General features: G+C 42.0%; 1 protein-coding gene and 1 long non-coding RNA gene across 3 annotated transcripts in view; one reads left to right on the top strand and one right to left on the bottom strand.

Moving 5' to 3' along the window:
* SPATA20 (spermatogenesis associated 20) overlaps nucleotides 1-20,698 on the top strand; it is a 67,914-nt gene extending 47,216 nt beyond the window's left edge. For both annotated transcript variants that reach the window (XM_060764755.2, XM_060764754.2), the window contains exon 16: nucleotides 16,523-20,698. In XM_060764755.2, coding sequence (XP_060620738.2) covers nucleotides 16,523-16,693 — 171 coding nt within the window. In that variant the 3' untranslated portion in view covers nucleotides 16,694-20,698. The remainder of the gene's footprint in view (nucleotides 1-16,522) is intronic.
* Nucleotides 643-5,271, bottom strand: LOC137096062 (uncharacterized). The gene is made up of 2 exons (XR_010909210.1): nucleotides 4,985-5,271; nucleotides 643-850 (listed from the first exon to the last, which is right to left on the bottom strand). It is a non-coding gene; the product is annotated as an uncharacterized lncRNA (long non-coding RNA).
* Nucleotides 20,699-22,220: the final 1,522 nt, after the last annotated feature.

The following is a 22,220-nucleotide window of genomic DNA, read 5'->3' as shown; positions in this document are numbered from 1 at the left end:
AGGTCCAGGGAGGTCATGTTACCCCTCTATTCTGCCTTGGTCAGACCACACCTGGAATACTGTGTCCAGTTCTGTGCATCGTAGTTGAAGGAAGATGTTGAGAAGCTGGAATGTGCCCAGAGGGGGCGACTAAAATGATCAAGGGTCTTGAGAAAAAGCCCTATGAGGAGCGGCTTAAAGAGTTGGGCATGTTTAGCCTGCTGAAGAAAAGGCTGAGAGGAGACATGATGAGGGCCATGCATCAAGATATGAGAGGAAGTCAAAGGGAGGAGGGAGCAGGCTTGTTTTGTTATTATACTACATTCATTCCTGGAGACTAGGACACGGAACAATGGCTTCAAACTACAGGAAAAGAGATTCCACCTGAACATGAGGAAGATCTTCCAAACTGTGGGAGATGTTCAGCAGTGAAACTCTCTGTGATGGAGGCTCCTTCTTTAGAGTCTTTTCAGGATGGCCATCTGTTGAGGGTGCTTTGAATGTGATTTTCCTGCTTCCTGGCAGGGGGTTGACTGGATGGCCCATGAGGTCTCTTCAAATTCTATGGTTCTATGATTTTTAGCAAAACATAAATGACAGAGCTTAGCAAATGATATAGGCCATGGGGAGATGTCAGCTGTTGTCAAAATGAAGATGTTTGGGTTCACGAAAACAGATCAGCATATAGCTGAATCTTTATTTCTTACTTTACACCAACAGGCATATATCTGATTCCATCTTAGTGATTTTAGGAACTGCTGCTTCTTTTTCCCTGCTTGGTTGTGGGCATTTAGGCAGCCTTCTTTAGTTGAGTAGTTGATTATCGAGGAATTGATTGTCGGCCAGTGATGCAAAAATCCAGTTTCCTAGGCTGAAAATTGAAAATGAACAGTCAACTATAGTTTCTTAACCAAGATGCCATCTTAATAATAAAAATAAAGTTTTATGATTATTATTACTTTGTAGACCTTTATGTGAGCTCGGAAGGCTTTCCTAACAATGGCCCTCCTCAGTGCTGTGATTGCTTTACCAAGCTGCTGATTGCTTTTCCAAAGCAAACTGATTAGAGGGCCATTCTCTTATTCCCACACAGCCTCTCCTCTGCAACATCTTTACACTGTATTCAGCAAGGCTCACCTCCTGGTAAAGGTATGACAGGTTGGCTGGAAGAAATGAACAAACGCTAAAACAGCTCTAGAAGACTGTAAAAATGGTTGCCAAGATGGGGAAGGGAGCACAACATGTCAGTGTTTACCGCCTTTGGGATAAGGATGTAGGTCTTAGGCCACTCTTGTTCTACATGGTACCTTCCATACATACTAGATGACAAGTCCAATAATTTTTAGGTGGTTGTGGGAGGCAAGTCAAGGTTTTGGCATCACTATGTTAGGTTGTTGTAGGTTTTTTGAGCTGTATGGCCATGTTCTAGAAGCATTCTGTCCTGAGAGATATTGACAAGCTGGAATGTGTCCAGAGGAGGGCGACTAAAATGATCAAGGGTCTGGAGAACAAGCCCTATGAGGAGCGGCTTAGGGAACTGGGCATGTTTAGCCTGAAGAAGAGAAGGCTGAGAGGAGATATGATAGCCATGTATAAATATGTGAGAGGAAGCCACAGGGAGGAGGGAGCAAGCTTGTTTTCTGCTTCCTTGGAGACTAGGACGCGGAACAATGGCTTCAAACTACAAGAGAGGAGATTCCATCTGAACATTAGGAAGAACTTCCTGACTGTGAGAGCCGTTCAGCAGTGGAACTCTCTGCCCCGGAGTGTGGTGGAGGCTCCTTCTTTGGAAGCTTTTAAGCAGAGGCTGGATGGCCATTTGTCAGGGGTGATTTGAATGCAATATTCCTGCTTCTTGGCAGGGGGTTGGACTGGATGGCCCATGAGGTCTCTTCCAACTCTTTGATTCTATGATTCTATGATGTTTCTCTTGCATCTATGGCAGGCATCCTCAGAGGTTGTGAGGTCACAACCTCTGAGGATGCCTGCCATAGATGCAGGCGAAACCTCAGGACAGAATGCTTCTAGAACATGGCCATACAGTCTGAAAAACCTACAGAAACCCAGTGATTCCAGCCATGAAAGCCTTCGACAATACATCGCTATGTTATTTTGGTTGATTTTACTCCTGAGCCAAGTTATCTGCCAAGTAGACTACTATGGATGAAAACATTACAGAACAAAGAAGCCTTCCCATAGTTTTATGTCTTTTGGGGGTGTTTTTTCCCCCTTGCTCTCTAACCCTTTTATTTTCCCTTGATTTTGATGTCCACTTCTCAATGCAGTCCCTCCCAGCTTGTTTCCCTTTTCATTCTCTGAGGTAAAGGCTGCAGCCTCCCATGTGCTGGGGCTGCACTTTGTAGCAATAGTAACATTAGGATTTTGTCCTCTGCTCTTTTTTCTCAGGAAACAGTATGTTCTAGCTTCTGTCACATCTGTCTTAAGAGCTCTTTGTACAGTATAACCCTCTGTATCTATTGGGGCTATGCTCCAAGGCACCCTTGCCCCTATACTTGTCATCATGGATCATAGCCAACATTGTATTTTGACTGTATTTGAGCTGGAGGCATACCATAGGATATCACTAGGGGACTTAGAGAGGCACACAAACAGAGGGGTTTTTTTTTGAAGTCTGAGTCAGTGAAATTGTGAATATCTAGTCAACAGATCAGGGAGTTTGTACTCTACAGGAAGCATTACTTACACTAGCATATCTTTTACCTAGGCATTGGATCTAGATCTCCCATGTATCTGGATCATCCAAGAGATACCAATAACATGGGATAATATGCTGTTTTCTTAGCAAAATTAATGGCCAGGATGATAGCTGGGACAATGAGGCTTGCAGGGTTTATTTAGCTTTGGAAAGAATAGGTGAAAAAGTAGGACTTTAAATACCTTAAGATGAGCCTTTATATTGCACAGATTCTTCTATCTCATATAAGCCTACAGTTCTGAAGATTGATAACATTTAGTCTCAAGCATGGGCCTGTCTTTACAGACAAGCAGTCATATCTTGGCTATTGGTTAAAAAAATGGCTGGGATTGGACAGTGATGAAGTGGCTGGAGAAATTATAATTTGAGGTCAAGATGTCACATCCACAAAATATATTTTATGGCTGACAGTATAAATGAGGATTTTAATGTGGACGTTACGGGTTTTGTAACTCTGCACATGGAGCTGCTTGGTAAGCATTAAAGGTTGTATTTGACTCTGCTGATACAGGCAAGCAGGAAGCAGGTGGACTGGCATCTATTTCTAAACCACAGATGCATCATGCTTTCCTTAGGGCTCACTTAACCACATGGGATTGCTCTCTACTAAATTATATAGTGCTTTGGATTCATGTGCATTTTAATCCTCCTCTGGGCATTCTGGTGACTTCTGCAGGCAGGCTTGTGCTCATTGCCCTGAGCTCCTGGCTCTCTTCCTACTGATCAGGGAAGTCTTCCATTTTGTTGTTGTTGTTAAAACAGCCTCAAGGCCTCAGCTGTCCCTTCAGTTTGTGCTCCTTCAGCTCTGATTCTTTTTGTGACGATGAGCAGTGTTTGTGCAGATTATCCCACATATCACTTATGAGTCCTCTTGTGGGGTGTGCTGAGGTTGTCTTCAGTGTTCCCAGACCTTGCTGATGAAGAGCTAGTTTTGTGACCCAGATTGGAGGGAGCAAGAAGGCCAAAGAGGAAGTGGTTGTTGGAGCCAGACCCCTAAGAGCACCTCCAGCTGAAAGTATGGGAGAGCCTTTCCCAGCAATTACCATGCTTGCTAGGCTATGGTCTGTCTCCATCTCATAGTGAGCTTCCTTATGGGAGGACCTGTTGAATTAAATAAAATTGGGAAAACACGAGGGGAACATTTGTGGCTGGATATGCCTAAACCAAAGTTAGGAAATCATTCTTTTTTTTTTTTTTTAGAGTTTACCTTCTAGAATCCCCCAACCAGTGGCCACGCTAGTTCAGGGATTCTGGGAATTGTAACAACAACAACAACAACAACAATAACATTCTTATATCCTGCCTCCATCTCCCCGAAGGGACTCTGGATGGCTTACATGGGGACCAAGGCCAAAATAAACAAGTTACAAAGTAACACAATAAAAACATATAACAATCAGCTATAAATTCAGAAAGTGATTTTTCAAGCTCCAAATTGGGATCATGTAAAAATGTCAAGGTATGGCTGACTAGTAAAAGGGCAAGAGAAACACTGCTTAGCTACTCTTTGTTCATATTGAGTAAACTATTCATGGCATGGGGAACTGACACTTGGGACAAGTGCAAATGGGGCATTAGCATCAGAAATTATTTTTCATGTTCCCTACATGGAGCAGTAGGGATAATACCTCCCTTGGGATGCATGCTCTATGCTGAAGGGCTGTTTTACATGTGTTCTCAAAATATGAGGAAGGTAGTATGGTGTTGAAACTGCCTTAAGACACAAATCTTAAGCTGTGTTTGTAGTTGCCAAACAAATGGCAAATGTAGTTGCTTTCCCTTGTCCCAAATCAGTAATTTTTAGAGAACAAGGAGTGCTCAATTTCAGCCTCTTTTAACCTAACCTACCCCACAAGGCTGGTGTGAGTATAAAGTGGGAGTATCTGCTGCTATGAGCACAATTCTGGAAGAGAGCTGAATGTGAAAAGGAGGATGAGAAGAATACAAAGAGTTGCATAAATAATAGTTTCGCTATACATGACCATAAACATGTCACAATGGGTGCTTTCCAGTACAAAGCCATATAATACAGTATGGTGTAATGCTCACTGTAAAGGGGGTATTTCTGTTGCAGTTGCATCAAGGCATCAATGAATGCCTCATAGAGCGAGGCCACAACATTGCACCTCTTGAATAGGAAAGGAAACATTCTCAAGGAACTGTCAAACACCACTGGTGAGGAAAGGGGATAGTGTGTGCATGCGTGCGCTCATGGATAGATCAGCCTTTCCTGTGACAAATGTTTGGCCCTCAACAGCAATGGTAATGTGAAGAAGGAAAATATCTGACCTCTTCCAGACTTGCTGCTGCTGTGCTCTATGCTTCACATGGAGTCCTCTTACGTTGCTGTCCATTACCTGGGTCTTTCATGGTTCTGCTTTCTGTTTCCCAATCTCTCTCTCTCAATCTCTCTCTCTCTGCCATCTCTTAGAAGGATTAAAAGCAGTGACCCACTTTGCAACCACCGAAAGCACTGTGTTGGCAGCAGGGAGCCAAGCCTGCTCGTGCCACTGTTAGTAAATTACGTCTTTTCCAACAGCTGCATCAGCTTTTTGTTCTCTGCAACCTGTACAATGTTTGGGGAGGCTCTCCTCCTCCTGCAAACTGGAGGGAGGGGCCCAGAAAAGGCAGCATGATCAAATCAACCAGCGTGGAAATTAAATTCCATTCTCACTGTTTTAATTCAGTTTCCTCTTCACAAGTACAGAGCAACGGAAAAAGAGTTGTGATAGTAAAAAAAAAAAAAAAAAGGTGGGGGAGAAATTCACCAAAAAATGACAACTTAGGATTTTGGAGTATGAGATAAGGAGGTGGCATTCAGTTGGTACCCACATTTTTTCTCAATTTGCTTTCCATGAGATGAATGTGTGTTTGTGTGTGGGAGCAGAGGTGGAATGGGATGCTAGGTATCCTCTATTCAAGGCCTGGCTCTCTAAAAAACCCACAACTTTGGACTACCAGTCTTCTCTCTTCCACTTCCTGCAGAATATTTCAGTGGCCTGTTAACATCATTTGCTTGCCATCCTCGGGTGTAGTTGTCACAAAGGAAATCTCAGTTCTAGGATTTACCAGAAGCTCCCACTGAGATGGGATCAGTTATTTCTTTCAGAAATAGAAAAAAAGAGTGGCACTTCATCAGGTTCTTCACATTACTACTGGAATCCAGAGTGCGCTGCCAAATCTGTGTAACATCAAAAGTTCCTGCACAAAACACAGGTTGGTGGTGTGTAGAACTGGGACCAGAGTGAGTGCTGAGGCTGCGACTGTGACATAACAAGTTCACAAAAAGCAAGAATGTGTCAGTAGAAAGGCAACCAAAATAGTAAAAGCTCTGGAAGCCATGTCCTATGAGGAACAGCTTAGGGAGCTTGGTACATTTAGCCTGGAGAAGGAAAGGTTAAGAGGTGACAGGATAACCACGTTTAAATATTTGAAAGGATGTCATACTGGGGAGGGAGTAAGACTAAGACACAGAGCAATGGATTCAAACTGAAGGAAAAGGAATTCCACCTAAATATTCGGAAGCATTTCCTGATTGTAAGAGCTGTTTGATGGTGGGATATGCTGCTCTGGAGTGTGATGGGGTCTCATTCTCTGGATATTTTTTTAACAGAGGCTGGATGACCTTTTATCCTGAGTGTTATGACTGTATTCTTGCATGGCAGGGGATTGGACTGCACGGTCCTTGCGGTCTCTTCCAACTTCATAATTCTATGATTCTATAACTGTTTGGATATGTAAAAAATTCTAAGGCGTCTTCCACACATCTGTATAAAATGCACATTGAACTGGATTATATGGGAGTGTAGACTCAGATAACCCAGTTCAAAGCCGATATTGTGGATTATGTGCCTTGATATTCTGGGTTATATGGCTGTGTGGAAGGACCCTTAGATGTGTGCTATTAAAGCAGAACTGAAGAACTTATAGCCCCCCCCCCCCCGATGTTGTTGGGCTCCAGTTCTTGCTACAATACAGTTCCAACGTCAATGGTGGAGTTATAGTTTAGCAACATGTGGAAGACCATTGGTTCTTCTGCCTTACATTAATGGAGGAATAGTACTTTGCAGTTCAGCTCTGGTTGCCAACTAGTTTTCCTTTGTTGTCCAAGCATGTTAGCTTCGTATCTGCATCACCACCATGGAATCAGCAGATTTAATTTCCCTGTTCTTATGTCTCCTTGGTGACAGACTACTCTCTTAGTGAGATCAAGCAGCGCATTCCTCATCGGCTTTCTTTTTTTATTGAGCTCTGGACTAAATGGACCTTTCCCAATTACTGTAGTTCTGTTTTAGTTTTGGATTGGGCCAATGTGGAATAGTGTGTAGTATTGGGGATTAGGGCCAGGTAGAATGGGAATTCAAATTACAATTCATCTTTCATCATTATTCAGTATCTTTGGGTATCAACCAAAGACATCCAGCAGAGTTGTTGCAGGGATACACTGTGGCTGGAGAACTATTTGTGCCTCCTTGAAGTCTTTGGATTAGTGGTTCTCAGCCTGTGGGTCCCCAGATGTTTTGGCCTTCAACTCCCATAAATCCTAACATCTGGTAAACTGGCTGGGATTTCTGGGAGTTGTAGGCCAAAACAGCCGGGGACTCACAGGCTGAGAACCAGTCTTGGATGAAATGCAAAAAAGGGAAAATTCTTTCTCTAGCATACTTCTGTTTCTGTGCACATGAAAGGGTACCATGGCAGTTACGGCTGTCTTGCATGCTGCTTTCCTCTCGTTTCCTCAATATGCTGTGTATGCTATTTATGAGAGCTTTGGTTCACCAAAACAGTGCTATAGATTTTGAAGTCAGAACCTGGGAGGTCTTATTTAGCTTTCCACTGCCACTCTATAGATTTATGATGAGGGAATTTTGGGTCCTGCTGGCACTCCATCAGGTAGGAATACAGAAAGAAAAAATGAATTGTACTGGATCCGACCAAAGCCCTTCTAGTTAATTCATGTGTCTCCCATCTTTGGCCAGCCGAATGTCCTAGTAAGCTTGAAAGTGGAACAAGGTACAGCAAACAATATATTCAATAGTGTGACTCAATCCTCCCTTATAAGTGAACATATTATCTGTTCAGTCATTATTATAGTGCACATAAACTCTTTATTTCTCATTTTTTGTTGTAAGAATGCAGATTCCTGAGCGCTGGGAACATTCTTAGTAATAGCATGAGGAATGATAGAACCAGGGCATGGATTCCTTCAGGGGGAAGAGCAAACTAGTTCTAATAAATGTGGGTAACAGCTGGGCTCAGAATGGCATTGTAGGATATTTTTGAACACCCCAAACCCATCTGGCCTCTTCAGTGCTGATTTTATATTATGGAAATTCAACACACTTGAAGGGCACAATAATTGGGCACCCATCTGTGGTTAGACAGTTTGACATACTTTAAATTAATAACTCCTTAAAATCTACCTGATGAACATTTATTGTGACTTTCACTATATTCCTGAACAATGCATTATTAAGCTAAGCCTTGAAGTGTTTATTGGAGTGCCTTTGTCTGTAGTGGTGCAATGGTTCTTAGGGAAGGAGACTGCCTAACACTGTGCCCATCCTTTACTTTGTAAAATGCCCCCCCCCCCCCCCAAGCTAACTGCTCTATGTCCTCATTAGTAGCATCCAGATGCCAGACTAAAACTTTATGCTTCCATCAGGCATTCAGGCCTTGAAATTTTTTTTCCTGATTTTAACATCATTTTAATATCTTAACCTTATAACATGTTCCCATCTTAATTCCTGTTCAGCTGTTTTAACTGGATTTTTTTGTAATTCTTTTGCCTGCCCTTGTTTTTATATTTTATATGTTTAAACTGCCCTAGAGCTTTGTCAGTAGTCCAGTTTTATGTATCACAACACACACACACACACACAGAGCATAAAGAAACTGGAGACAAAAACATTGAGCTACCACGAGGCGGAATGAGACCACTGCCTCATGGGAAAGAGTCTGGGGTTGAGAGTTAGCAGCAGTGGCTCTCAATGGTAGATAGCCTGTTCTGCCTTCTCTACAATGGGTCTGCTTACTTCCACTCTGGCAATACATGGTAACCCATTCACAATATTGAAGTAAAATTGATTTACTGAAGCTGATCCAGTCAGCTTCAGTAAATAGGATGGGGAAAATGGTGCAATCTTGTCTGTGTCATGTCCCAATATGTCCTGTGCTGGCAGTGCTTTTGAGAAGAGGATGGATGTCATCAGTGGTGATAGAGCATGTCAGAAATCATGGTGGATATTTAGAAGGAAAGGGAAACATGGTCTGGAAATATTTGGAAGCATGCTAGAGCTTATTATTAGGAATTTTTAGTCATGGGCCGGATGGGTAAACATGTCATTAATCCCAAGCAGTGATAACTTGCAGTGTCACTAAGCAGAAGTATAACAAAAGACAAGACATTAAGAGAAGAAGTGATATAGTGGCATGGCTTGCATCATGTTGGAATAACACAACTTCCTAAATTGTGTTATGATCCACAAAAGACAATGTCTTAATTTTATCTTCAACTTTTGCTTTTTATCCATTGATCTTCCTTCCTGTAGGACAGTGTAGGTCAACCTGTGGGTCCCCAGAAATTTTGACTTTCAACTCCCAGAAATCCTAACAGCTGGTAAACTGGTTGGGATTTCTGGGAGGTGTAATTCAAAATACCCGAGAACCCACAGATTGAGAACCACTGATAGGTGATGAAACAGCCCTGACTCACTTCCCCCCAGGAGATGGGTATGCTGTGCAGACAAGCCAAATTGTGAAAATAAAATACTAATACATAACTTGGCATCAATCTTTTCACCATGGCTGCAAGGTGCTGGTGGCTAAAGCTGCCAGGATGTATGTAATCAACTGGGTGATTCCAGTAATGAATTCTCTCACACAAAACCAAAAGAGTAATATTCTGCTTGAGTGAAAAGAAACTAGCAATCACAAAGATGACTGTTTTAGGTTTTGGAAAGAGAAAGCAAATTGAACTCATACATGTAAAGTGTTGCTAGAGAACCTCCCTTAGAAGGACAGTTGTTTTCCTGAGCGGAAATAACAAGTGAAGGCAAAATTACATGGGAAAAAACCTCTTTCAAGAGCCAGAGTGGTGTAGTGGTTTGGGAATTGGACTGTGACTCTGGAGACAAAGTTTGAGTTCGCTTTTAGCCATGGAAGTACACTGGGTGACTTTGGGCAAGCCACACTTTGGTAGCATCAGAGGAAGACAAAGGGAAACTACCTGCTGAAACAAATCTTGCCAAGAAAACCCTGTGATAGGGTCACCAGTTTTCCCCCCAAGTAATCCTCTCTGGATAACTCTGAAATATGGACAAAATAATATTGGCTACACCAAAACTTTATCAGATAACGCATCTTGGAGCTACAAGAGAAGCAGAGCACAAGGGTCATTTTTTTCTGCTTTTCTTCTTTGTCCCGGGTTTATTACATTTTCTGACTCAAATGTTTGAGACAAAAAAACTGACAGATGGGAAGGAAAGGCAAGTTTGCAAAACTGCTTTGTTAAAGGCAGAACCAGAAGGCCACGAACCACCTCAGCTAGAACTGAGAATCTTTTGGCTTTTTATTGACCTGTTCCAAATTTGAAAATTATGGCTTGGCACTGTCTGAAGCAGCACAGTATTATCTTGCTTTGAGGTGGCCTCACCCAGCTAGGTTGACTGTTGATCTCTGGTAGACTGGGAGGAGTACAAAAGGCTTCCTGTTTGGACTGAAATCTTTTCTGAGGATAGATGTCTTGGTGGTTCTGATGTATTTCTGTGCCTCCGTTAGCTCCCAACTCTTGTCTTGGTCTGTTCATTCTGACTTATCAGCTTTATTCTTGATTCCCAGGTTCTCTTATACATACCACTTGCATACAGCCCAATTTTAACACAAAACTGCCTTTCTTTGAAATCTGTGTCTTGGGCTGGGTGGTATTTGGCATTCTTTACAAAACAAATTCATATTATTTATTTCCTGCTCTTGTCGGTGCCGTTTATTTTATTTTCTTCCCACACAGTCCTTAACCTTATTTACCCTCAACAGTGTTTAATTCTGTTAGCTTTGGCGGTCTAACTCTCTGATACCACAATGCTTCATTTGGCATGAAGATCCTACCAATGCCTGTGAACAAAGGCAACTGGGTCACCACAACTGCTTGGATTAGATGACAATGTGATAACAAATGAGGCTATGGATGGGGAAGGCAGAGAAAAATGAAAAGGAGAAGAAGCTTCCATCAAAGGAATGAAATAACTGCTGGAAATGGTCAAAATGTAAATATTCTTCATAAGTGGTGATTTCCCCACAATCCCTTCAGTAAGTTCAAAAGTTGAATGCTGAAATGGAGAAGACTCAGTGTTGTTCTCCTCTAGACATTACATGTCCTTCAAAACCACAGACTTGTGTTTTCATCATGCCCTATTCAGGCACCGAATCTTAAGAGACTGGGCTTTGCTTTCTGGTTTATTTTTCTCTGCCCTGCTAATGGCCAAGGGGTAATTATGGAGGATTTAATTATCTCTTTTGTCCACTGAGTGCTAATGCTCTGGCTTTCCTTTATCCTGTTTGAGCAAGAAGACCTCAGGGAGACTGCAAGAAAGGAATTAATGAATTTCAGGTTGGACATGAATTAGTAATTAATCACTCCTGGAATTCAAGATAAAGAGAACCAGAGAGAGACTGACAGACCAAAATGTAATAAAGGAAATATGGTAGGGATGGTGGGGTGGGGGTCATAACAGTCCTGAAGATGGGTTGAATGCCCCATGGAGATTGTGCAGGCCAAATGGATGGCCCACAGGAGGACTGTATGACTAGGCTTGAGTAGCTCCGGTTGAAACAGATCAGATGTGTCAAAAGGAGACTCTTTTGGAGAGGAAATCAAAAGGAATCGCCAAAGAAAAGTAATAGATGATTCTGGCCATTGTCAGACAGGTCAGGTGTCAGACAGCAGGTCTGAAGGAAAACCACTGGAAAGACAAAGTATGCATGATAGGGCAGGTCATGGCAGTAGAGTTTATCCAGGGAGTCTTTCAGACCTAAAGTTAACTTTTAAACTTATGTCACTGCCTGGGTAATTATGAGTATGATTTTTTCCTTCCTTAAAATTAGAAGCAAACTGTGTATAGGCCAAATGCTGTTTGGGAATATAAGGTGTTTGGAGATATTCAGATATGTTGGGTTAGGATGAAAGCTTTTTCAAAAATGTGGCTTAAGGTAACAAATGCTACTGCTGACTTAGGGGCAAAAGGGTATGTGTCAAACTACTATTTCTTAGATGTAATATGCTATTATCCATAACCAAATGGGAAGTGGATTTGTATTTTTATATTTCTCCAACTGTCTTTAAGTAGATACAGTTGTGATGAACACTAAGGTTGCTTCTGGTGATGAGGCATGTATAATGGTTCATTTTGGATTCCAAGGATGTTTCACCCAAATGTATCTTTATTTGTGCAGATTCGGTAAATACACAGAGCACAGAATATATTTCCAGTCACATTTATTCTTTGTGCTTGCAAAGAAAGTATCTTAAGCTTCTTGTACCTATCTTAAACTGCTTGTACCAACCACTATAATCTGTAGGAATGCCATTTTGTTAATGGATGCCTTGTTTACTGGCCAGCTAAAAAGTGGATCAGCCCCAAGTGCGAGAGCAAGTCCCTTGTGCAAGTATCAGGTAGGCAGGCAGAGGGCTTAACATGGCAGTCTGAGTGATGGTCAATAATTTGATTTCTCTGAGTGACCACTGGGTACAGCTGAGGAATGGTAATAGTGTTTGGAGCTGTTTATCCGCCTACAGTACAAGATTGGCTTTCTAATATCACCTGACTTTCCAGGACAGAAGGATTATAGGCTGCTAGAGCACATAAACATCTTCTGAAAGTATCCAGAATCCTTATAATCCTCCTCTCGCTAGAGGGAGCTTGTGTCTAATTCATCATACTTCTAGTTGCAACCTGATGATGTTTCACAGAAATGACAGGTCACCTTCCTTTTTTTCTTGGCATCTGCTATGGGGGAATGCTGTTTCTTAATATAATAACAGGACTGGGTATATTTTTGTTTTTAAATGGATTGCAGGTGGGTATTTATAAGGGAGTATTTGACTGCATGCATGCCAACACACACTGCAGAGCTATCATTGTAGCTTTCTGCCACATCTAATCCCCGTTCTCACTTATTTTTTTCCTTTCCCTATAAAGTAGCCTGATTGTCAGTGTGTGCGAGCATGCGTGTGTGCACCTGACAGAGAGAGAGAAGTTCTTTGTCTTGTGATGACAGAAGTGCTTAGTGTATCTCCCATCCTCTTTGATATCCACATGGCCTGTCCTGTTGTACACCTTGAACAAAGGTAACTAAACCTCGCTCTTGACAAGTTTCATCTTGGTGCACTTTCTATTAACAGCCAGGACCCAAGGGAGCTAATAATAATTTCTGTATTGTAAAAATTAATTAGCACTGCAGACGTTCATTTCTCAGGCATGATTAGAGAGGATTTCTAACAGGGGTGACCTGATGACTGTGCAGCAGGCGCCTCTGGAGCTTTGGTCTGGCCTAGAAAACACCCAAATGCCCCCCCCCCCCCAATTTGTAACGTCACTTGAGTGAAAGAGCAAGTGAGTTGTGTGTGTGTGTGTGTGTTTGTGTAGGGGAAGACATGGGGCATTTTCCAGGTGTAAGATGAATTCAGGAATATAATGAAAAGAAGGCTCTTGTCAGAAGGGAAGCTGTCAAATAGGGGGAGGGTTTGCACCACAGAAAAAGTACTTAGAGAAGCAGCCAGGTGTGATTCAATTACAGTTCACATGTCCCCAAAAGGACAAGATGAGGGGGAAGAGGGACAAATGCAGAAGCATTTAGGATGCAAGAGTCCTGCCTTTGAAGAATGTGGCAAACACTCAGCAATCTGAGAATGTTTATAGCAAGCGTACTTTTGAAAGCACTGTTGGTGGGTCAAGGTTGGTGCAGTACAAAGAGCTAGCAAGCAGGTGGAGTTAAACCTGTGGTGGGGGAGCTTACAAATTCTTTTCTGAAGACATGACTTTTGAGATTGCATTTTAGCACTGCTATTATGGAAAGAATAATACAGTGATGGAATCTGGCCCTTTCTTGAAACAGTAGTGGTGGGGGTGGAACAGTCCTGCCGGATTCATGCATGTGTCCTGCACATTTCTGCCTTAAGAATTCATAATGGAAGAGGGTTTGTGTGATATTCTTTCTGCATTTGCATGGAAGAAGGTAAAATACTGGTAGTTGTTGAGAGAACATTTCGTGACATCAGATTTGATGTGGAATATGGAGTAAGCATCTCCTGATCCTCTAGTTGGTCTTCAGGGCCAAGCTGTTACTCAAGACCAATCCAGTTCTCCAGTACTGGTATGTGGCGTTCAGGATAAACCTAGTTGTGTCAGGCTCATTCTCTGTGGGCAGCATATCCAGAAGATCAACTGCATCGTTTGTGGTTCAGCTCCTCCCATGGTCTTACAGTTCTCCAACATCAGGAGTGCAGCAGTGCTGGCTAGAATTTGAGATCAGCCTTGAATTCAGGCTATGGATTCTACATGTGTGAAGGAAGCCGATATTGATGCCAGACTTAGTGCAGATACCCAATTGGCATAGCCCGCTGCGGCCCAGAACTCCTGAGCTCATGCCATCTTTTCTCATCAAGCTAAACCCACAGCGGCTTGGATCTCTATCCACTGATATTCTAAATTGCTCGATAACTGTAGAGTATAAAAGTAATTAATGCCATTTGAGTGGCATGTTTGACATCTGCTGGGCCAGTGGGGGTAGTGACAGCATTGTGTTGATCACAGTTTATTTGTGGCAGAGATGGGGTTGAAGGGAGGAAGGGTGTAGGAAGGTGAGGAGCAGAGGTTTCCTTTCCTCAAACTGCTTCAGAGCTCCAGATCATAAGTAGCTCAGAGGTTGTCTGAAGAGAGACCTGCTTGAATGAGTCTCATGTGACTCTTCTCCTTCTGTCCAGAATCTCACTCATCAATGAATGTTGTTGATCCAGGGGAATACCATGAGTTTGTTTACATGGTTGAGCTCCTGCTGGATTATTACAGAGTCTGATATTCAGGGTAACAACTTGCAAAAATGCAACCTCCTCAGGCTTCATTGTCTTGAGCTAAATTTTTCACCTCATATTTGAGTTGATAGCTCTGGAGACTCTCAGAACCAAAAACAGGCAGTGCTGTGAGATGTCCTGAATTCAACCCCCCTACTTTCCCCCCAGCTTGGCCAGCTGCTAAAGACTGTTGTTTTGTTTGTGGTGCTTGCTCCCTTGAGAGAACAAAGGAATCATGGGAGAAGCTGCTGGTTGTCCCAAGAAGTCTTTGCTGGCATTGTCAGAACTCTATGACTGGGAAGAACCTGGAAATCATCTAGCTGAAATGACGGCACCGGGGCAGTATCTCCCATCCCAAATACTCTCAGCTCTACACAGACTGTTTGGTGTGGAATTACTGTCCTTTCTTTGTTCACTCATTTTGTATGAGTAACCCATCTGCTGTGGCCCGTGCATAGCATCCTGGTTGTTTTTGTGTTGCCGTTTTGAATATTTTCAGTGATTTGTAGCATTTTTTTCTATTTAAAATGTATTGTCATTCTGTTCAACATATGCATTCAAAATCTTGTGGAGGCTTTTCAAGACTACTGAGTCTTGGATTAGAAGCTTTCTTCTCACAACTATTGTCTCTAATTGCTTTTTGTTCAGCAGAGTTATTCATGGGTTGCCCCATAGCCAATTCCTATTCCCCACAGAGTGACTAATTATTATCAGTTTTTTTTCTTGTTTTCTTATTATGAGATAAAACTATTTTTAAATAAAATAAGCTAGTCTTTAAACCCTTTACTGAAAAGATATCAACTAGCCAACAGAAAGAGTGTGAGTAATGCTGCTCATGCAGAAATAAAGAGGGAAATATCTAATTGAACTTGCAGAGGATAATTATTGAAGGATTATTTTGCGTACCCTACACTGTGAGCTGGGGACTAAGGATTGGTTTTGGGTGTGGACTGTGATTAGTTTTTGGTCACTGGCAGTTTTTTGTTAATATGGAAATTGGTGAACATCCATGGCGTCCCATTAGGGTGGAAGGGGTCCTCCTGAATCACCTATTTGGGTCCTAGGACTGTGGAGAAGAGGATAGAGACTTTTCTTCAGGGTGGCCCTGAGGCTTACTCCCCTGACCTTGGGGGCTTGGGACTCGGGAAGCGGGGGACCTCGAGGAAAGCTTCCAAGTGCGGGAAGTGTGGGGAGCAACCCAAGTTTGAGTCTATCTTGGAGCTCTGGTGTCTTTGCCCAAGTTAGGTGGAGGGGAGGTTTAAGAGGATATTTGCTGCTGCCACCTTTTCCACATCAGTATACCCTCTGCCTGTTTTTGGTTTTTGATATCTCTGGTTCACAGTTACAATAACTAGCTTAATAAAGATGGCTCGTTTTGGTGTGGTCTTATTATGTCACTGGTTGGGCATCAAATACTCTGTGCCACAAGCAGTGAGCAAGAGTCCATGTTATGCTATTGCAGAGGTGCTAGTGGATTGATGTGAGAAAACCCCTGAGAGTTTAACTCAGGTTAACTAACAAAACTAACTTGTGTTGCATGGGAGGGGTAAAAATGGGTTTTGTCTTAACTATAATTCAAAACTGTATACTGTTGGTGTACTATAAGAATTACAAATTCAACCAGTCTGTTGTAATTGGACTGATTAACTCAATTTTTCCATAGATGACATCTCACCCATGGCTGTATTGTTATGTGTGCGTGCACATATTGCATATATAGTAACATTGCATTACTATAACAATTTCCCTCTCTGTTTCAGGTGCTGATTTTTGCTGACGGGAACACAACAGGATTCCCTTACCAGCAGCTTGGCTTCCTCTCGTCTCTAGAGAAGAAAAATGGAAAAGCTACTGCTTATCTGTGTGAGAACTTTGCCTGCTCCTTGCCTGTCACTTCGAGCCAAGAGTTGCGCTGCTTGCTGCTGTCCTGAGGCGGCTATCCTTCGTGGCCCTTGCATTTCAGTGATGAAGAGGAAAGAGACCCCTACATTTAATGAGGCAACATTTAGCTACTTGGCCCTTCCAATAAAGTCGCTTTCAGACTAGCTTAGTTCTGGCCACTTTCACGTTGTCCCTTTGTGTTATAATAGCATCTTCTCATCCTTCAATCCAGGGAGATGCATAGTCAGTGGACTTCTGATTCACTTAATGGGACTAACTGCCTTGGAAGGTGGTGGCCGCTCCTTTGGAATCTGTAAACATCGGATGGGTGGGCATCTTTCAGGGTGCTGTGCTTGCCAGAGCTGGACAGGTGGACCTTGTGGTCCTTTCCAACTCTAGGATTCCACAAGTTTTCAAGATGTAGAGCAGTGAAATTATTGTTTGAAGTAATTTGATGGGAAATTGTTAATTCTCAAATCTTGCTATAACTTTGACAGAATACTTCATCCCATTGACCATGTCAAGTGTTTGGAAGAGTAGGTTTACCATACAGCTCAGGCATACTTCATTTTGAAATTAAATGGCTGATTTTCCTACCTCCATCACACACTAGCAAACTATCGGTTTTATTCAGGAGTTCTCAGTTGATTTGCCATCACATTGTACAGAGTTGTTCTGCTCACTGTCCCTCCCTTGTTTTCTTTGAGAAAAGAAACACCTTCTCTCTTGAACTATGATTTTTGTTGCTGGGTTATAAATGTCATTTCCTAATTGGTTCTATCCTAAACACATGGGAAAAGTTTATTACACTGCAAAGACTTTCTCTTTGGAGGAGGGGCATCCTGCTGTAGCACATTTTGTTCTAGTTTCTCAATGATCTGCCTCCTCTTGCTCTCTCTCCTTCCCCATGTTGGAAAGAGGAAGAAAGGAGGGAAAGAAGGAGAGGAGGAGGAGGAAACACATGGCACACACAGCACATGGAAGGAAGGAAGGCCCCCAGAAAGTGCATGAGACAGAAAGGAACGCAACATGCTGCCAACCTTCCCTCCTTCGTGAGCAAAAAGTAATGGTGGAGCTTTTTCTCAAAGGGACATTTTGGCTCCTCTCACAAATTGCGTAATCATATCATTTTAAAGCTGAGAACGACAAAGACCATTAAATGACAAAAATGGCCATTTTGCCCTTCTCTAATTTGCAAAAAAAGTCACTTGCCAACCAGCTTAGAAAGTGTCTGAAAAGAGAACCCTTTGCAACCCCTTTTAAACGCCAAGGTATCTCTACCCTACACTTGAAGCTTACGTCATGTGATGAACACAGTAGGCTGCCATTTCTTAAGTGGGTGGCTCAGTAGTATTTAATGAATGTGATCAAGTGGAGAGAACGTTCTTTCTCTTTTTTGCAGGAATTATGTCATTTAGCTCCCAACCTTAAATCACGTGACTCAAGGGCCAGGTATCCTTTTTCCTGGATGTCAAAGGTTTTTAAATTTTGATTTAGGCTTGTAAAGGGGAATGAACCAAGCCTTTTAATTCCTGCTTAGCTTGGCTGTGATGGTTTCACAAGGGAGAAAGCCTATCCTGCTTCCAACAATAATATATTTTCATAGAAGGACATGTTAGATAACTACTGGCTGCAAACTAGATGGGTATATATTCTGTATTGGCTATGCTGGTATATCTGAGTGATGTGTGTGGGAGTTATGAGGTGTAGACCAATTCATCTGAAAGGAACTAAATACGGTAGAGTAATATTGATTCTGAAAGGTAGCTTCCTTTGGTGACATTTGTATAGGTCCAAACATGACTATGTTGCTGTAGCAAATGCTAGGGAGGAACAACAGGAGACAACCATCTCCATTCTGCCCTGTTGGGGGGATTTCAGCAGGTATTTGGTGACCCTGGGCTACATGAATTATTTCTCTACTCCCGGGTTCTTACTATCCTATTGCAATTTTAAAAGATAAGGAGAAATAATCTTTGTGCAACTTTAGAGAAACCATAGTACAACTTTGGAGAAACATTAATGCAAAGCTATGATATCCAAGACACTTACGTTCCAAATGAAATAGATGGCATGGCACCAATAAGTAAAGGTAAAGGTTTCCCTTGACATTAAGTCTAGTCATATCCGACTCTTGGAGTAGTGCTCATCTCCATTTCGAAGCCGAAGAGCTGCCATTGTCCATAGACACTTTCTAGGTCATGTGGTTGGCATGACTGCATGGAGCACCGTTACCTTTCCGCCCAAAGATGTTTCCAAACTTCTAGGTTGGCAGAAGCTGGGGCAAATAGTGGGAGCTCACCCCGCTCCCTGGATTCAAACCACCAACCTTTTGGTTAGCAGGTTCAGCAGCTCAGCGGTTTAACCCACTGCGCCACCATGAGGTCCTTGGGATGTATTTAGATATATTGGGATGGCACCAATATATCTAAATAATTCAGCAAATGCCATGGCTATATTAGCTCCTCTTGAATGGTATAATACAAAATTTGGTAATGTATAATAGAATCTTGACCTTTCTCATTTCTAAATTACATACAGTTTTCCATTCCATACATTAGGAAGGGGAAACTGAAACTGAAAGGACAGTTGTTACGTACTTGGGGTCAGTAATTTCATCCTTAAAGACCTGTACCCACTGCATTCTCTTCCTGATATGACAGTACTTCTTTTTTGTATTACATCTGTTCAGAATCTTCTATGAAACTACCCAGATTCACAATAAGTATATTTTATTAATATAATCTATTCAGACAAAATAGATGTAAATAAATTAACTTAATATGAGTATAATTTTAAAAAAATATTTGTAGAGCCTGTTTGGTTTATACAATTTAAAGAACACGCAACTTTAAAACAGAGTGAGGAAATACTTTTTGTCTCTCTGCAGTATTAAAATATTTATGATAGCTGATACAGAACCCAGTGAGAAGCCCAGCGACCGTTTTCCTGTGGAGCCAGGAAAAGATAATTTGCAAATAGCATCATTTATGGTTTCCTTTCTCTTGTGAAGTTCATTTTTTCCAAAACATGGAAGTGTTACTTTTTATGCTGCATTTCCTAGAATTAATCAGCTAGTATATTGGGTATTATGGGAGATGTAGTCCAAATTTTTTCAAGTAATTTTTCAAGGCTTGTGTGTATGTGGTTGTGTATGTGTGTGTACACCTTCAAGTCGCCTATCAGCTTATGGAGACACTATCAATTTTATAAGGTTTTGGTAGGCAAGGAATTCTGGGTTTGCTAAATCCTTTCCTTATTCTTTTACCCTTCACTTCTGCTCTGATTCCTCCATTTTTGCACTTCCATACCTTTCCTTTAACCAGTGGTTCTCAACCTGTGGCTCCCCAGATGTTTTGGCCTTCAACTCCCAGAAATCCTAACAGCTGGTAAACTAGCTGGGATTTCTGGGAACACCTGGAACCCACAGGTTGAGAATCACTGCCTTAAAACCTTGCTAGTTCAACATGGGCTCAATGTGTTTGATTTAAAATGGCACCTCTTACCACCAGCATCTTAGCATGATCCCAAAAAGTGGGGTGCGGATGTCATTTTCTATGTAAGGTGACAATTAATACTTAATGAAAAAGCCAAGTCATTTCCATTTATGGACTAGCAAAAGTGTGACCCAAACTGAGACCCTTGAATGATGCCGCTGGTGATGCTGGGGAAGCTTTAACTAGAATCAGAGACATGGAACCAGCACAAAGGCTGACATGTGAAACCAAGAAGCTTTGCACTTCAGCAGAGTAGTGCATGCTGCTATTCCGATTGTTCCCCATGGCAGTGTTGGGGTTGTAGATACTGAATTATTCAAGACCTTTACCTATGGTGGAGCTGAATTTGCCCTTCATCCAAGTGACAGCTCTCTTGTTCCCTTTAATTTTCCCACGTCAGATATGCAGGAGTTGCCAGGAATCAATATTCTGCTTGTGCCAAAGGAAAGGAAGGTTGGGAAGGAGGTGTGCATGTGTCACTTTCTGAAGTGAAAGAAGCTATTTTAGGGTGCTTGTGGGATATGCAAAACTGATCCATAATAAAACCCTTGGATGCTGCTAGTTGTGGTTTTTATTGTGTAATTAACCTGCCTAATAAACAAAATTGTACATGGGATCCAGATGACACCTTCCAGGTTTTCTTACTACTTTCTGTCAATTTTCCTCCCACGTACATATAAAGAATAGACAAATTGTAAAGGAGGAAAAGGTGGAATAAAGCCTACACTTTATGTTTTGATTTGTACTGCTAGTAATCATCCATCTGGAAGCACCTCTTGTTGTAAACAGAAGGTTCATCTGAGCTGTTTTCCTGCTTTTTGAATATTGTCTTCCTGATTTTAAATGTGCACTAGGTGCCTAGTTAGGAAGACGGCCTGTGCATTTCTTCATTATCCCATATTTGGACAAAGTAGATGTATAACACCAGTAAACCCGAAGTTGAACAAAACAAGACCTAAACTGAGGCAATTACTATCAGAAACGTTCCACATTTTGTTATATGTGTACCTATCTCCACTATATGGTGGGCTGTGATGGTACCACCAGACTTCTAGAGCATGGAAGGATATGTTCTGCAGATAATATATTCCTGGACTTCTCATGGATATGCAAAACCATGGATAATAGTGAACACTGTTCAAATGGAGACCTGGACCAAGAATATCCTGGAGTCATTCTGGTGGACCTAGTATGTGCCCAGGAAGCACATATTTTATTGGACATGGATAGAATAACAATGCCGATAGTTACAACAGGGTCTGTGATGGAGGAAGCTACTTAATTATGAATCCAATTTTAGCCAGAATAGTGCATTGGCCCTCTGACTGAAGCCCACCAAACTTTTAGTTGGAGAAACTTTGGGTGGGTTTGTTTCTTGAGGTTGCAAAAGGTTTGTATTGCCATCTAGTGGCTCTCCTGCTGGACCTCTGCCAATCTCTTTTTCAGGCAGTTTGAACTCTGTCACTATTGACAGATGCTGGGCTTCCAGCCAAGCAGTAGCAGAGAAGATTTTGAGCAGGACAAAAAGGTCTCCAGGAACAAGGATTGTGTGATTCTGTGCAGCAGACGTTCTAGCTGTGCTGTGACAGTGATAGATAGATTTTGTTATGGGGTCTTCTGGCCCTGCTGCTGTTTCTAGGAGTAAATTAGATAGCGGTACTTCCAGACCTGATAGGAACACTTTTCACTCGATGCTGTCCTAGTTCCCTCATTAATTTTTGCTTTGTAACAAGGGGGTCAAACCAAAGCCAGAAAGATCCAAGCTCATTCCTGCCTATATATTCTTGTGCGCTGGTGTAAGGGGGAGAGACACTTCATTTACCAGCATGTGGGTAAGGTATGGGATGTGGAGTTTCCCAAATTTCCTCCCATCAACCCTTGGGTTTTCCACTTAGTCAATCTTATCAGTGCTGCCAGGTGCAAAGGTACATCCCAGGCAGTTCTACCACTGTAGGCAAATGTGGCTTTTCTATGTGGGTTTTCGTCGAATGTGAACATGTCTGTGGTACTCACTGCAATTATCAAAAGGAAAGCTTTTCCTGATACATACCTCTACTGCAATCTCAGGACTTCCTTTTGT

The sequence above is a fragment of the Anolis sagrei genome, chromosome 2, assembly GCF_037176765.1.
Source record: "Anolis sagrei isolate rAnoSag1 chromosome 2, rAnoSag1.mat, whole genome shotgun sequence".
NCBI lineage: Eukaryota > Metazoa > Chordata > Lepidosauria > Squamata > Dactyloidae > Anolis > Anolis sagrei.
Note: the sequence above shows the minus strand (reverse complement) of the source record. Positions and strands in the feature narration are given on the sequence as shown.